The 17,618-nt window shown below is 47.4% G+C and overlaps 1 protein-coding gene across 3 annotated transcripts in view; it reads right to left on the bottom strand.

The window, feature by feature from the left end:
* Positions 1–17,618, bottom strand: part of NUP214 (nucleoporin 214) — a 97,772-nt gene that overhangs the window by 27,552 nt on the left and 52,602 nt on the right. For all 3 annotated transcript variants that reach the window (XM_084820813.1, XM_084820811.1, XM_084820812.1), the window contains exons 25-26: positions 8,304–8,379; positions 3,663–3,771 (exon numbers count right to left, since the gene is read on the bottom strand). In XM_084820813.1, the coding sequence (XP_084676939.1) occupies positions 3,663–3,771; positions 8,304–8,379 (185 nt within the window). The remainder of the gene's footprint in view (positions 1–3,662; positions 3,772–8,303; positions 8,380–17,618) is intronic.

Raw genomic sequence — 17,618 nt, 5'->3', positions numbered from 1 at the left:
GCAGAGTGTTATCGAAAACCCACAACTCACAAAAGTCAGCAGATCCGAGAAGAGAGCATTCTACGTTCCACTATCGGCTCTCCCGGGACAAGTCTTCCGAGTTATTATTAATTACATTTTATATCCCGCCTTTCCTCCACAGAGCTCTGCGCGGAATACATGGCTCTCCCCCTGGCACCTTCTATCCTCACAATAACCTTGTGAGGAGGCGTGGTAACAGTGACTGGCCCAAGGTCACCCTGCGAACTCCATGGCTGACCTGGGCTTTGAACCGAGGCCTGCCTCATCCTAGTCCAGCACTATCAATTATGCTAGACCAGCCTTTGGCCAACCTGGTGCCCTCCAGATGGGAGGCTGTAGTCTAGCCTATCATCCCCAGCCAGCAAGGCCATCTTCCACATACCAGGGAGAGGTATACTATCTGTCAGCTTGGGGGGAGAAATGCAAAGCATGAGTAAATACAAAGCATCTTTAGAAAAATCCCAAGCGGGTGGGGGACCCCAAAACAGCCCTGTGGGGATGGAGCACACTCAGCAACCACAGAAGAAAAACAAAGAAAACCAGGAGGAAGGGAAATGGAGTATCCCAGAAAAGGGCGAGTTTGCCTGGCTGGCAGGATGAACAGGAGTGCTCCACGCTGCTCCATTTTGTTGCAGGTAACACTTGTACCTTATAGCTGCATGCCACATTCTTCAGAATCTGGCTGATGAAACCAAGCCAACACAGATGCTTTAAGACGGAGAAAAAAGGAAGGTGGCACTTAGAAGCAACAAGAGAAGACGGGTGCGGGGGGGGGGGGATTATGGCCATAGTAACGGTGCATTAGGGCTGTTGAACGTCTTTAAGCCTGGGGGCCGCATTCCAGTGTGATGGGGCCAAATGGGCCGGGAAAAAACACCCCAAATACCAGCCCATTGTAGTTTGAAGCTCTTACCGCCAGGAGCAAACCCTTCGGAGAAGCATCACCACTTTTTAGAGTGGGGGAGAGAACGGCACAAAGCCGGGAAACCACCAAATGACTGGCAGTCAGGGGAAAGGGGGTGAAGCCAGGGGGAGGAGGCATGGCCATCTGGGAAACCTCAGTCAGGACAGATATGGCCCCTGGGGGCCACGGTTCCACACCTCTGGATTATTAGAATTTGTGCAATGCTGCTGCTTCTTTTTTTTAATCATCCAAGCTAGCAGCCACTGTGGCCTTGTGAGGCACTGAATCCTACAAACTGATGACGCATCGCCTGGAGAAACCGTTTTGTTTGTTATTTCTGAGCATTCTTGTCATTTTCCCTGGGACATTTATAATTCCCCAAGTGATCCAGGAGTTCCACTTTCTTATCTTAGTCCCTGTTGGTGAACACACATAAAAGTTCACAATTCCAGGGGGGTGGGGGGGCAGTTTAAGGAAAGCCCCCTGATCTGCTTAAAGCCCCCCACCCTACCAGTGCCAGTTTTCAGCGTTCTTGTCCCAGAATGTGTGCCTGCTGTCTGGAATGGCAGAGTTCCAGCTGTCCCCATCAGCAGTGGTTTTAAGGAGGAGAAAAGGGTTCTCACCACCAGTGCTTCAGCTACGACTGGACCTTGTCCGGGGCCCCCCAGATGGCCATGCGGAGAGTAGCAAGTGATTGGGGCCGGCAGCAAACAGGCCCTGTGTCAGCACTCAGGCCACCCCAGGCCTGATGCAGCTTGCTGCAGCATCCTTTCTTCTTATTGTTTATATATATATATATATATATATATATATATATATATATAAATAAAATGAGTCTGGGGGCAGCCAACTTGGCATATACATGGTTATAGACACTCATTTTATTATCTTTACTTTTAAAATGTATGACCCCTTTTGACAACCAAAGTAATGTGTTTAGTTAGCATCAGGACAGCACCAGCAAACATCATTTTATTCTCATAGGAATGGTGGTGCCACGAATTAAGTGATTTTAAAATGCAAACCTGCATATGCTCAGAGTATATCTTGTCTTTCCTTTATATATCAGGGTTGTTGGAGAGTTTTGTGCTGTTTCTTTGCTCTAATGTATTGGGAATGTGGAAGAGGTTGTCAAGCATGGAATGGCAGGGATGGGCGAGGAGAAATGTTAGTTATGTATTACTTCTGTTGGGAAGCACACATGACCATCTAAAGGGGGGCCCATAAGGCCATTATGTCTAGGGTCTAAAATTACCTAGTCGCACCACTGCTCACCATCCATTTTAAAAATTCCAGCATCCCCCTTTCAAGGCTTCTTGCATGACATTTGCTTGCACGACACAAGACCACCACTGATGCCAGTAATAACAGTGACTTCCCTTTGAACAGCTAACCAAAGCAAGGAAGTACATCTGGATTGCCGGGGGGGGGGGGGGAGAAGAAGCCAGCTGCAACAAGTAACCAAAAAGTAATATTCTCTCTACTGCATACAATGCTACCGAGTGACCCTAGACAAACATCGCTGTTGAAATCGTCACCATAACAAGCGTTCAAAAACGTGGAGAAAAGCAATGTCAGATTTGACACCTGACATTTCCAGCTCACTCAAGTTTTATGCAGTTGCCTGTTCATTTTATTTTCAAATCTGTCATCTCTATTGCAAGGCAGGGAGGATTGCTATACTGCTTGTGAGCTTCCCAAAGGCACTGGGCTGGCCTTTGCTGAAGACAGACTGCTGAATGAGAGAGATCCAGAAAAACAATTTATCATAATTCCCTCTATTTCTGATGTTTAGGCTGTGAGTGCCACTGTTTATGGAGCCAAAATGGCACCACCCATGCACAAGATTGGGCGGGGGGAGAGGTATCAGCAGACTTGGGGAGGGGGGAAGAATCCACAGAAACATCCCAGTGAAGACTAAGCATATTCAGTAGGCATGGAATGCTCAATGACAGTTGTGGGGAATTCTTTGTGTGACTGGCTGAGGCATGCTGGGAGTTGTAGGACTTTTTCCTGTCTAAACATGCATAGGATTGCACCCTAAGCTGCTAACGGCTTGAGCAGGCCAATTCCACCCCACTCCCCACAGCCCTCCAGTTTCCTTTTAATTTACAAGCTTATATACTTTTGCTTCAGGACAGAGAGAGTCCCTCGAGCAGGTAAAAATCACTACCTTTTTTTGGGGGTGGTCCCGTTTTGCTTTCGAACTGATTCACTCAACCACCTGAGTTTACTATTAGAGGGATCTGCAACAAAGTCCTCCAGTGTGGGGCGCTCCTATTCAGTGTTCCAGCCAACCATGCCCTCTTCTAGGATATTCCATTCCACCCTACGCCCCCCTTCAACAAACACACAGCATTCTGTTACCACTGTGCACGTTCAGTTCTCACTGGGCTGGTTATTTCTCTCCCTACCCCCTCCATGATTTTCTGTATTTCTGCAAACCTCATTATTTATATGTAGTTATTATTAATACGTATGTATCGTGTAATATAATAAAATCTCTAAGTGGTTTTGGTTCCTTGGCATTCCTTCAAACATGTTGATACCTCCCTCTTGTTTCTCAGTGGCCCTGTTTTGGCTATAGTCCTGTCGGCACTCACCAGCGGAGTTCACTATTAGAAGGAGCGACGTTGGATATCTGGTACTTTTCCTTCTGACTCTGTTATGAGTGCTGCCCCATAGCTGCAAAGGGTTCATTGTACATTGGCCACACTTCTGCCTGGCCAGAACTCACCTGAGCTCTTCTTGCTAGTAGATGTCTGACCAGCGGAGGCGACGGTGACACCTGCCAAGGGTGCAGAGCTGAGCGGGGGCTGCACCTTAAGGGAGCTCGGTGGAGGACCCTAAAAACATTAAGCAGAAGAGGCAAGCAGGGGGAAGGGCCCAAGAAAAGGCGCACAGAAAACTCTGTGCAGCCCCCATGAAAAAGAAGGGAAACCATGCAAGAGCAGATGCTCCCACAGACTCGAGCCATTTGGAGGCACACTGAAAATAGCTCCCAGTCAAAATTAGAGCTCAAACACATGATCTGCAGGACTGTACCCACTGCTGGACTGTACCACTTTGCAGGGAGCAATTTTTTTTAAAAAAATGAAACAAAACCCCACCCTGCACACAGAAAACCAGCCTGTCAGGAAGACGGCTCAGTTAGAACTTTTCATAGTGTTGTTGTTGTTGTTATTATTATTAAATGTATTAATCGCCCATCTGGCTGGTCACCCAGCCACTCTGGGCGATGTACAGCATACAATAAAACAGTTTAAAACAATAAAATTCTACAATAAAAACATTTTCTAAAATACCCTAACCCACCCCAAATGCCTGCCTGAACAACCACGTTTTTAATGCACGACGGAAGCTCATTAAAGAGGGGGCATGGCGGAGTTCCCTAGGGAGGGAGTTCCACAGAGTGGGGGCCACCACAGAGAAGGCCCTCTCCCTCGTCCCCACCGGTCTAGCTGTCCTGGCTGATGGGACAGAGAGAAGGCCATCCGAGGCTGATCTTGTTAAGCGGCCTGTCTGGTGTTGCTGGAGGCGCTCCTTAAGATAGGCTGGGCCAGAACCATATAGGGTTTTAAAGGTCAAAACCAACACCTTGAATTTGGCCCGGAAAACAACTGGTCACCAGTGCAACTCCTTCAGCACTGGAGTGATGTGATCTCGCCGGCGGCTGCCTTTAATCAGGCGAGCCGCCGCGTTCTGTACCAGCTGCAGCTTCCGAACCGTCTTCAAGGGTAACTCCATGTACAGCGCGTTACAGTAGTCTAGATGAGAGGAGACCAGGGCATGTACTACTGATGGGAGCAGATGGTCGGGAAGGAAGGGGTGCAGCTGCCGTATCAGATGGAGTTGATACAGCGCTGTCCAGCTCACAGCTGACACCTGAGCCTCCATGGACAGCTGGGAGCCCAAAATGACCCCCAGGCTGCGGACCTGGTCTTTCAAGGGTAGCCGTACCCCATTCCCCGTTATATCACCTAGTATTTGTACAAGGCTTTGGAGGGCGCGGCATGCTTCACATTCATGAACTGAAGGCTCGCCTACTTCAGCATCAGCCTGCCTGTACACCAAGGTCATTGTCAGAGGCTCTTCTCTGGGTGTCCCTGCCTACTGAGGGGCAGCGGGTAACGGCTGGGGAGAAAGCTTGCTTGGTGGTGGCACCCCATCTACGGAACTGCTCTCCCCAGGAAGACTTAGGATGTTCACTTTCTGACAACACCAAGCAAAGACCATCTTTCCCTTTCCCCAACCTTAAGAAAATGTCCTGTATTATAATTGGCTTTATGCTTTATTATGTCCTGTTTTGTTTCGAGAGCAGGGGGACAGGGACGGAAGTTAGCAGGTAGCCACGGAGTTCACGGCTGAAGGAATGTTTCAGACCAGGACATCCTGGCTCAGGCTCTTTGCCACTATAAGTACGCCATAGGCTAGTTTTGCACGTGCGGGGCAGGTTATTTATCTCCCCCCCCCCCCCGCCCGCCCACGCAGTCTGGAGTGGTATAGCTCAGCAGCAGAGGCATCATATGGACTTGCTGATGGTCCATTTCGGCTCGAGGGCAAGAGGGGCTCTAGCCAGCTTCAGCACCTCCAGCACAAAATCGGCAGCCTTCCTGTTTTTGCCCAGCGCACAGCTCACAGGTGCTGCACAGGAAGCTTAAAGCAGGTCCCAGCTCCACTAGCCCTAAACAGCCTGAGTCCCACACACCCAGGAACCTGCCTGAAGCCCTGTGTGCGATCGCTGCCTTCCATATGCTGGGCGCAAAAGCAAGGAGACTCAAAGCGTGCTCCCTCTTTCAGGGACAGGCAGTGTGGTCTGGCTTGGATTGCAGGGGGCTACTGGCAAAGAGAACTTTGAACGGAGACGTCCCCAGTTCAAGTCTCCCTTTCCCCTACATAACCCACAATTCTCATCTCCCTCATTACTATGGGGATAGTAATATTGGCCTACCTTACAAGACTGTCATGAGGGTTGGTGACATAACCTATGGCAGGGGTGCAGAACCTCTTTCATCCCAAGGGCTGAATTCCATTTCGGAGAAGCTCTTGGGGGCGTGTTCTGGAGGTGGGAAGGCCAAAATGCCAAAAATGCCAGCATATTGCAGCTTAAAGTTCTTCCTGCCAGCAACTGAGCCTTAGGACAGGTATTTCAACCTTCTAGGATGGGGAAACAAAACTGCACAAAAGCCACTAAACGATGGGTGTTCAGGGGAAAGGGGGTGGGGCCAGGAGAAGGGGGTGTGGCTATGTGGGGGAACACTGGAGGGCCGGTTTTGGCCCCCGGGCTGAAGGTTTTGCACCCCTGATGTTTAATGCTTTAAGTGCTATTTACCTCCTAAGCATTATCAATAGCAGAAGATACACATCACTCAAAGTAAAGAAGCAGTGATGTACCCAACCCACTTCTCTCTTCCCAAGTTTCATCTGACCGAGACAAACAACGCGCAGTGTGGTTTCCTGAGGTAGACTGAGGCCCTTCGACAGCCGCCCCACTGTTGGGGAAAAGGCGAAAGGGAAAACACAGGATGCACTGATGACCTTCACTGCTTCTCCACCAGCTTTTGTTTTTTTCAGTTTAACTTTCCAGAATAAGACAGTCCTTTTTATCAGAGCCCGGGAGGCCACAGCTATAAGCAACTTATGGCTATAAGCAGTTGAAAGCTGAGACATAAACAGCAGATTCAAGAGACAAAATAAAGATACAGAGCGGGGCGCCAGTGTTAATAAGAGGAGCAGATTAAGAGTGGAATGCCTTGGGTTTTGCATTGCCTGTGCAAAGTGAAACTATTCAGCCCAGTCCTGGCATGCATCTCTACATAGCAGGGGTCTTCCCCATGGCCCAGGGTGCACGCCTTCAGTAGCTTAAAATGGAATTACTTTTTATTTTACTTATTTATTTGAAAGAGTTTTAACCTGCCTTTCAGAGTGCACTGCCCACACAAGGTGGCTTACAACATTACAAATACATGCACAAATTACAATTAAACACACACACATTAGTGGCCAGTTGCAGCTACATTAAAATCCTGTTTTTCCATTGATTTCTATAGGCAGCTCTGACTCCAACCCCCGAGGCAATTTTAAAATAGCTTCTCAGTTGGAACTAGGAAATAACCTATCCAGACAATAAGATGGGTCCTCTGTAGCTTTTTATCTCTATGACCTGGTTCACATGGCATGACAGCCCATGGTGGGTTGTCAGCCTTGTTTGTTTCCATGTGGCTTGTCATGACTTCTGAACCCAGTACAGTTTCCTGAGCATGGTCACCCTGAGGACTCATGACTTGTTAGTGGGTTGTTCAGGGTGGCTTGTTTGAAGAGTGGCTTGTTGTGACATGTGAACCCAACATGATGGCTTGTGCATGGTTCTTAGAAAGGGCTATAGAGCTGCCTGGAACAGAGGTTGCTCCTTGCGATCTCGCTAACAATATCCCATCTCTATTACATCTTGAAATGACACTAGTCAATTTACTCCTCCACTTCATCACCTCCCTAGACAGCGACACTTTTTTTTGTACCTTTGGGAGACTTGTGCATATTTAATGTTATTTTTCCTCTCACCTTCAGGGAGATTTGAGCAAATTTAACTTTACTTAAAAAAAAAAAATCTTTCAGGGAGATTTATGCACGTTCGCTAACATGTAGTAGTTACTGAAGTTACTAAGTAGTTACTAAAGCACAGCACTTACTGCACTTTAGCAAATTTACACAAATCTCCTGAAAGTTAAAAAGAAAAGAGTTAAATTTGCACAAATTGCCCCAGGGCAAAAAAAAGAGCTAAATATGCGCAAACTTCTTAGAAGGTCTTTTTTTTTTTTTTACAAAATCAACCACTCCACTAATGGGTATATTTGCACTAATTACATAGTAGGCTGCTGAGGTTGTGCCACAAAGGCCCCTGGGATACATGCTGGGAGCAGGTAGGAGGACTAAGGGGGAAACATGCCATGGCAAACCGCAGAGCAGCGGATCATCTGTTGGGAGTAACAAGGGTTAGCAAGCTACAATGTAGCTGATTTTCAGGGTGTCTCATCATGATGTGCCAACTGGCCCTGTATGTCTCTTATTTCTTCTGCCTTTGCCAATCACTCCGTTCCTCCTCCCACCCAGCTGTCAGGTTTTTTTCCACTCAGTCACTCAACACTGAGTTCTTATGGGGCTGTTTTTTAGGTTCCCCTTTTAGGGCTTCCCCCCCCCACACACAGGTTTTCTGCATTTTGCAGACCTACAGGGTTTCCCCTGATACTGCCAATACCCCCCTCTTGTGTGTGGGCGCTGTGATTTTGGCTACATAATGGGGGGCACTCTCCCCCGAAGTTTGGAAATTGAATATAAGATTACAGAAAGATTTTCATTTTCCCCAAGGCAATGGCAATACCTGATTGACTTGATTTGTAGCGACGGTTGCCAAAACTTGGTGGACGGCTTGAGCGGCAGACTGAGGAACTGATGATCTGGAAGAGGAAGGGAAGATATTTTAGAGCCCCATCAACGACTGCAGAACTGAAGAAACTTAAGCATAGGGACACAGGAAACAGCTTTACACCTTTCCTGCATTGAGCAGGGGGTTGGACTCGATGGTCTTACAGGCCCCTTCCAACCCTACTATTCTATGAAGCTAAGTTGGCCCACTGGTCCATCTAGCTCCATGCTGTCTACACCAGCCTTCTCGAATCTGGTGCCCTCCATTTGTTTTGGACCACAACCCCCAGAATTCCTGCCCACTGGCCATGCTGGCTGGGGCTGATGGGAGTTGAAGGCCAAAACATCTGGAAGGCACCAAGTGACTCTCCTCAGGTTCAGACATGAGCTTTTCCCAGCCCTATCTGGAGAGGCCAGGAACTGAAGCTGGGGCTTCACCGCTGAGCTACGGCCCTTCCTTTAAGCCAGGGGGGTCAAATTCGGTCCACCAGGGTTCCCTGAGGCCATGCCCCCTTCCCCATGCCCTAATCATCAATCTTGGTGGTTTCCTGGCTTTTGTGCCTCTCCTAAGGCTTTTGCCTTTGGCCCCGCCCACCACTAGAATGTGGCCCCCAAGAGCATCTCTGAGGTGGAATTTGGCCCTCGGGCTGAAAGAAGTTCTGCACCCCTGCCTTAAGCACCCCTAAAAGCACCCTCTAAGCACTCATACAAGAGGTGTACCCTTAAGCACCACATCAATACAAGCCATTACGATGCCATGCAATAATTCCCAAATGGTGCGCTACAAGATAAAAGCTAGGGTGCCATGAGAAAAAGTAATGATCAAAGACTCCGTGGACCCACAGGGAGTGCCGCCTTCTGCACCCCTGCATGGCTCACTGCGCTGGCCTTTGCCACCTTTCCAGTCAGCCTCTGCTGAGAAGGGGTAGAGACTGGATCCCTGACCAGGGCGAGACTGGATCACTGAACCACGCAAGATGCAGAGTGGCAGCTTGCTGTGTGTTTGCGCAAGTCTTTGCTCCTCCAATCAGGAGTCATGCTCAGTACAGGGACTCGCCCAAGATGGGCTCCTTATGCATGGAGGAGGAGGCTATCAATGGCTACTAGTCCTGATGGCTGTATATTACCTCCAGTATTGGAGGCAGCATGACTCTCGATACGAGTTACTGGGAAACAGGAGCAGGAGAGTGCTGTTGCACTCATGTTCTGCTTGTGGGCTTCCCATTGGGGCATCTGGTTGGCCACTGTGGGCAGACTGCTGGACTGGAGAGGCCTTCGGTTTCATCCAGCATGGCTCTTCTTATATCCAATACCCACCAATTGTGGGTAGAATTATGAAGGGGAAGATTTATCTCAATAAGCTTTAGAAGGGGGTGTAAATATCTTCAGTTCCTCTACACATTATTTGGGGAACAAAATGGTAGCAGGCTTCTCATGGCCATCTGGTTGGCCACTGTGGGAACAGAATGCTGGACTAGATGGACCCTTGGTCTGATCCGGCAGGGCTCTTCTTACGTTCCTTTGATTGACGACAAGTCATTTTACACTTTCAAGAGTAAACCTTTTCAAGTGTGCATCCAAACACATTTGGGGGTAGGGGGTGGGGAAGTGGGCCTTAACAATCAGAGGCTTGGGAGAACATTGCTCTGGTGGAGAGAGAACCGGGTTCAAATCCACAATTAGCCGTGATGTTTAATGGTGAGGTTGGGCTAATCACGTTCTCAGCCTAATCTACTTCACTGGCCAACAAAATGTCAAGATCTGAGGAAGTCCGAGGAGTTAAATTTAAAAGTACCTTAAATATGGAAGTGCAGAAGCTGCAAGTTGAAATCAGGAATATTTGTAGTCAGAGGGGCCATACCTCTGTGGTAGGGGCCATGCTTTGCATGCAGAAGGTCCAGGTTCGATCCCCAGCATCTCCAGGTAGGGCTAGGAAAGAATCCTGCCTGAAACCCTGGGAAGCTGCTGCTGCCAGTCAGTGGTGACAATACTGACACTGGAGGTAATATACAGCCATCGGGACTAGTAGCCATTGATAGCTGGTAAAATGCAGCTGCAGCTGTACCAGCTGCAGCTGGTACAGAACGCAGCGGCTCGCCTGATTAAAGGCAGCCGCCGGCGAGATCACATCATTCCAGTGCTGAAGGAGTTGCACTGGTGACCAGTTGTTTTCCGGGCTAAATTCAAGGTGTTGGTTTTGACCTTTAAAACCCTATATGGTTCTGGCCCAGCCTATCTTAAGGAGCGCCTCCAGCAACACCAGACAGGCCGCTTAACAAGATCAGCCTCGGATGGCCTTCTCTCTGTCCCATCAGCCAGGACAGCTAGACTAGTGGGGGTGAGGGAGAGGGCCTTTTCTGTGGTGGCCCCCACTCTGTGGAACTCCCTCCCTAAGGAACTCCGTCATGCCCCCACTTTAATGAGCTTCCGCCGTGCATTAAAAACGTGGTTGTTCAGGCAGGCATTTGGGGTGGGTTAGGGTACTTCAGAAAACATTTTTATTGTAGAATTTTATTGTTTAAAACTGTTTTATTATATGTTGTACATCGCCCAGAGTGGCTGGGTGACCAGCCAGATGGGCGATTAATACATTTAATAAATAAATAAATTAAAAAAAATAGCCTTCTCCTCCATGAATAAAGAGCTCCAGTTGGACTCCCTCCCCGCCCCTGCCCGGCTAACTGACATCCATGGCCCTGTGGGGGAGACAGAGCGAGGGAGACAGAAGCAGGCAAATGGAACATCAGAGCCTGCTCCAGTTGGGCTGCCCCTCCTTTGGGTGATGAGAGGGGGAGCAGGGGGAGCAGGGCCATCCCACCAGCCCCGCTGACAGTCTGCGTAATTTCCCCCCCTCTTTCCTCCCCATCATCTTTTCCTTATGTGTCATGTCTTTTTTAGGTTGTAAGCCTGAGGGCAGGGACTGTCTTCTTTGTTCATTGATTGTAAGCCACTCCGGGAGCCTTTTTTGGCTGAGGAGCGGGATAAAAATACTATAAATAAAACAAACAAATAAAATGCTGGACTGATCGACCAAGGGTCTAACTCGATATAAGGCAGCTTCCTGTGTTCCTGTGATATACTAAAGGTGTTCACCTCTCACAGCAAGCAGGGGGTGTGAAAACACCAGGTTTGGAATCCTACATTTTGGGTTAGTTACCGTCACATCCTTTGTATGGCTTGCTATGGTCTACTGAGAGTTGTGAAAGCCTTTTGGTTGGAGTAACTAGCGAGATAGAGACAGGCTCCACTAAGTGAAACTAAATGGCTTGGGCCTCTCAGGAGGGAAAAGATTCATTGGTTCGTTATCTGTTAACTCCTGCCGAAGTTATCAGAGTGTCAGCATAAAAACGGAGTAATGGGTTCCCTTGATGTGGAAGAGGGAAGAGACAGATTTATACCAAAGGCAATAATGGATATGGCATACATTTCCAAACTCATTTCAAGATTTACTGTATATGGAAATGCATCTATACTTCCTTATTCTGTCTGTCTGTTCCCAGCATCCTCTTCTCTCGGCTTCTTTCTCTACCCCAAGAATTGGAAATTGGGGATTTGTTCCTTTATTTGTTGAATTACCTCTTGTCACATTTCTTTTGAATTCCTTTTTAAAATTGTGAAGACTTGGTCAAATCTACAACAGAGAGACCTCCTCCTTGCCAATAGGCCTCGCCTCGCCTTGGCAATGATTTAGAAAGTCACCTTTATGGCTTTTGTTTTTGCCACAGACTGTAGGGACTTCATGCATCAAACCATGGTACGCTTTAATTTGTTCACTGTTTAAAATGGGTGTAAATCAGGTGCCCTCCAGAGGTGTTGTATTACATGGACAATAGGCAATATGTGCAAAAGACAGATATCCCAAGGGTTTTATTTTAGTTATGCAAATGAATAACTAAATGAATCCAAATAAAAACATATAAAATTAAAAACCCCACGCCAATAAGAACCACAACACATCAAACAACAGATGGGCAGCAAGTTATGAATAGCAGGTAAAACCAGTAAAGAAGTCCTAACTACCACTAAAAAGCACGAGAGATCCGAATGGGCCTTGCAGGGTGCAACTCAGAAACATATCAGTCGTCACCGTTCCCAGTATCTTCCTGCTACGGGACGGCAGCCCATCATGCTCAGATCCTCCGAGGCAGAACAACCAGCCACCAACTGGCTTGCTTTGCTAAGCAGCACGCTGTTATCTAGCCTTGGATAACTGCCAAGGCAGAAAAGATTCAAGGCCAGCGCACCAGGAGGTGGTACTTGTTGTGGCTGGAATGGCAGATAAAACGTCCTTGTGGAAAGGGACAGTCAAAGCGTTTGTTCTTTTAAAAATGGACCGTTTCCTGGGACCGCAGACTCTGGCCTCATCATTCAACCAGAGAACCAAGGGCCACTGGAAGGCTGCACCCCCTGCCTGTGATGAACATCATCAGGGCAAGGGGGAGACCAACCTGGCCCCATACATTGCCCAGAGAAGGAACAGCTGCAGGGAGCTCCTTTCACCCTTCCCTGCCAGAAAGAGCACCTATGAGAACTTTGAAACTAGGAACTGGTGCCTGAGTTTTGCTTTTTCCTCCTCCTTCCCAATCTCCTTTCCTTTTGTGTTGTGTCTTTTAGACCGTAAATCTGAGGACAGGGACTGTTTCCTTCTTCATCTTTGGAAGCCTGGGAGCCTTTTTTTGGCTGAAGAGTGGGGTAGAAATACTGTAAATAACAAGAGAGGGAGAAAAAAAATCTCTATCCACCTTCTTCTCGATGTGAATAATTGTATATGCCTCTATTATACCCCCAGGCCTCTTATGCATCTTTCTTTCTGAACTAGACACCCCCAGAAGTCTTTTCTTTTGAGGAAGGTGTTCCAACACTTTTGATCATTTTGGCTGCCCTTTCCCAGGTAATATAAACTCCATTTTGAGATGCAATAGTCAGAACTGTACACAGTACTTCAAAACAGGGCTGCGTCATTGATTGATATTAAAAGGAGGTAAGGTAAAGGCAAATCAAAGGTGCTTTATGCATGCAAGGGGAATACTGCAAACTAGTCGGGCTGCAGACAAGAACGATTCCCAACACGCCTGCCATTATGGAACTGCCACAAGATGCGTGGTGGTGGCTACTAAGAGACAGCTTTTAAAATGGGAAATTAGACACATCCATGGAGGGAGCGTTCTATTGAAGGCTATAAGTCCTGATAGCTCATGTGCAGAGGCAGCATCCCAGAAGCCCAGGACAAAGGAGAGGGGAAAAGCTGGAGCTTCCATTCATGGCCTGCTTGTGGGATTTCCTGGAAGCAGGAAGCTGGACAGAGAGACCTTAGGGATGATCCAGCAGCACTTGTCTTATGAGGGTGTTTGTGGGGGGCTTGTTTACTGCAACAACCTGGGAATGGGGGTAGTGCAGTGTGTCTGTGTGCAAAAAGCACACTGCACTCCCTCCTGGGATCCTTGCAAATGGAAGGCAGGTTTTGGAATGCTCTTTTCCACCCATCGAACGGAAAGCCAACCGTTTGCTTAGATGCACTCACACAGGGGAATCAAGCCTGCTTCTATCTGCACAGCCACGCCCCCCCATGTCTGCACAGCCACGCCCCTGGGGTTCTTTTGGGGGGGAGTCACACTGAAGTGTGACAGAATGTTGGGATCCGAGATTTTCTGTATACAAATTCTCAGCATTTGTAGAGCATGTCTCAATGATTCAAAGCACTTCGGTGCACACTACCCCAATAATTACTACTGTGGCCCTGCAAGGTAGGCCAGTATTAGTATCCTAGTAATTGCAGAAAGGAGGAGAGGGGAGGGGCAGATGCGGCCTCGCCTCAAGGTGCCCAGTGAGTTTGTGTTAAACTCTTCCAGCTCCAGAGTCTACATATGCAGCAGAACTGGGGTGGTGGAAGGAATTGTTCCACTTCAGAATGGAAATGGAAAACCACGTTTAATTCTCTCCTCTGATTAAAAAAAAGTCCCTGCAAGTGGAAAACTAGCACAGCAGGGAATGGCCTGGGCTTTTCCTGTGCTATGCTAGGTTTTTCCTCCCCCTTTCAGTAAGGTTTTTCTTTCACACTGGGAGAAAATATTCGTTAGTGACACCCATCCACTTTCAGTGTGAAGTGGTGCAAGCCTGTTCTACCTCCTCATTCTGCCACATATGTAGACCAGGCCTCAGTCCATGCGATGCACCAGCTCTCCATATTCTTGGGGCATTCATGTCCCTAATTGATATTTAACCCTTGATCTAGCCATGTGTGGGGATTATGCACTGTAACGATTGCAATCATTAGTGCCAGATGAAACATGTGCAAAACTCCTGTAGGAAATAAAACTGACTGGCAAGCAATATGACAGAGCAGATGTTGTCCTCAGCGGCAGAGGGAATACAGTGCAGCCAGATGGTCAAAATGCTGGGAGATCTTATGCCAGATGCAAGGAGATTGGTTTTTTGTTTTGTTTTACATTATATAAAAACAAAAGACTTGACATGCAGGAAAGAGCTAGAGAATACTGCCAAAGCTGGTGGAAAAAAGGGAAAAAAGGGGGACCAAACATAAAAGTGTGGCCAATTTGCCACTTAGGGCGGAACCACCCATTAACAACCAGCTTGCATGTGGGAACGCCTGGCCACCACTTCTCCACTGCAAAACAACACCAGGGGAGGGCAATTTCTAGCGAAGAAGTGGCAGTTGGGAGGAAGAGTGGTCAAGCTTGTGGGGGGGGGGGAGGCTGAGAGTGGTTCCTGAAAGATACCCCCCAAGAAGCAGACTAGCAGCAGTTCTTTCTAAAATAAACAACACCAACAATGTTTATATGAAACAGGCATGGGAAATCACAACTTCTTTTCCTTACAAACAAAACTAAGCCAACCTTACTATTCCTTGACTTGGTTCAGACATAACGCTCAGCTACTGTTTAGCATGGCATGCACACGCCTTGGACTTGTGAGTCTTTCTTCCTCTCCTCTCCTTCAGCACAGCCACGAAATCAGAGGCTATCACTTCCCTTTTCAATGAACCACAGTTTGTAGTTATGTCTGAATGTGAAACTTTGGCTAATCGTAACTATGGGTTAGGGAAACAACTTTGGAACACTGCCCACAGTTGTCCAAAGTCCACAGTTGGGCAATACCTTTTATTAGGACCCATCAAAATTCCACAAATATGTGCAAGCTTTTGAGTTCAAACCTCTTTCAACAGGCTGGCAGTACAAAAAGCTGGGGAAGGGGGAAGAAAGAGGAAAGTCCAAAAATGTGACTGGATGTTGTTCCCATGAGGTCTGCAGCTTGAGACCCAGCCTCAAAATGGAGATTTGCAGTCTGAATGAATTAGTCAGTGGTAGGTGTTGCTGGTATCTGATTATATCTAGGAATGCATTTTAGAATAGAGGAACAATGGCTGATCTCCATTTCTGAAAACACAAAGCCCAGCTTGTAACTCTGATCTGCCTCTTGCCTTGGGCGAAACAAATGTGAAAGCTTGCATATTTTTGTGGAATTTTGGTGGGTCCTAAGAAAGCAATTACCTAGCTTTGGAGTTGCTCTCTCATGGACCAGCACGGCTATCTTTGTTTTTGTTTTTTAGTCTGACGTTGGTTTGTTTCCCTAAACCACCATTATGATTAACCACAATTTGTCCAGTTTCCGATGCAATGATAAACGGTGCTTAGTTGAAAATGGACGCCAGAATTCCAGTCTCCTCTTCGTGGTCATGCCAAATGAGAAGAGAGGAAAGGGGAGCTCTTGAGCCTGAAGCTCATTTACGTAATGCTAAATCATCCTTCCCCTTCATGGATCACTGCCTTGTTGTGGCGAAGGGGCTTGCGTAACTCAGTGAAGCCATAAGCTATGCCGTGCAGGGCCACCCAAGACGGACAGGTCATGGCAGAGAGTTCTGACAAAATGTGGTCCACTGGAGAAGGAAATGGCAACCCACTCCAGTATTCTTGCCAAGAAAACCCCATGGAACGTATCACAAGGCTAAAAGAGATGACGCCGGAAGATGAGCCCCTCAGGTCGGAAGGTGTCCAATATGCTACTGGGGAAGAGCAGAGGGTATTTCCAAGTAGTGCCAGAAAGAGTGAAGCGGCTGGGCCAAACCCGAAAGGACACTCAGCTGTGGATGTGTCTGGTGGTGAAAAGAAAATCCGATGCTGTAAAGAACAATATTGTTTAGGAACCTGGAATGTCAGATCAATGAATCAAGGTAAGCTGGAGGTGGTCAAACATGAGATGGCAAGACTGAACATTGACATCTTGGGAATCAGCGAACTAAAATGGACAGGCAGGGGCGAATTTAATTCAGGTGACCATCGTATCTACTATTGTGGGCAAGAATCCCTTAGAAGAAATGGAGTAGCACTCATAGTCAACAAAAGGGTGGGAAAAGCAGTACTGGGGTACAATCTTAAAAATGATAGAATGATCTCAGTACGAATCCAAGGCAAACCATTCAACATCACAGTAATTCAAGTCTATGCCCCAACCACTGAGGCCGAAGAAGCTGAGGTTGATCGGTTCTATGAAGACCTACAACACCTTCTAGAACTAACACCAAAAAAAGATGTCCTCTTCATCATAGGGGATTGGAATGCTAAAGTAGGAAGTCAAGAAATCACCGGGATAACAGGCAGGCATGGCCTTGGTGTACAAAATGAAGCAGGACAAAAGCTAATAGAGTTTTGCCAAGAGAACATGCTGATCATAGCAAACACTCTTTTCCAACAGCACAAGAGGCGACTCTACACATGGACGTCACCAGATGGTCAATATCGAAATCAGATTGATTATGTCCTTTGCAACCAAAGATGGAGAAGCTCCATACAGTCAGTAAAAACAAGACCTGGAGCTGACTGTGGCTCAGAACATGAGCTGCTTCTTGCAAAATTTCGGCTTAAATTGAAGAACGTCGGGAAAACCACTAAACCGTTCAGGTATGACCTAAATCATATCCCTGATGAATATACAGTGGAGGTGAGGAATAGATTTAAGGGATTAGACCTGATAGACAGAGTGCCTGAGGAACTATGGACGGAGGTCCGTAACATTGTTCAGGAGGCAGCAACTCAATCCATCCCAAAGAAAAGAAATGCAAGAAAGCAAAGTGGCTGTCTGATAAGGCTTTCCAAGTAGCTCACGAAAGAAGGGAAGCGAAAAGCAAGGGAGAAAGGGGAAGATATACCCAACTGAACGCAGAGTTCCAGAGAATAGCAAGGAGAGACAAGAAGGCCTTCTTAAATGAACAATGCAAAGAAACTGAGGAAAACAACAGAATGGGAAAGACTAGAGA

Source organism: Heloderma suspectum, chromosome 14, assembly GCF_057233095.1.
Source record: "Heloderma suspectum isolate Gila_16-S chromosome 14, 16-S_ref, whole genome shotgun sequence".
Lineage (NCBI taxonomy): Eukaryota > Metazoa > Chordata > Lepidosauria > Squamata > Helodermatidae > Heloderma > Heloderma suspectum.
Note: the sequence above shows the minus strand (reverse complement) of the source record. Positions and strands in the feature narration are given on the sequence as shown.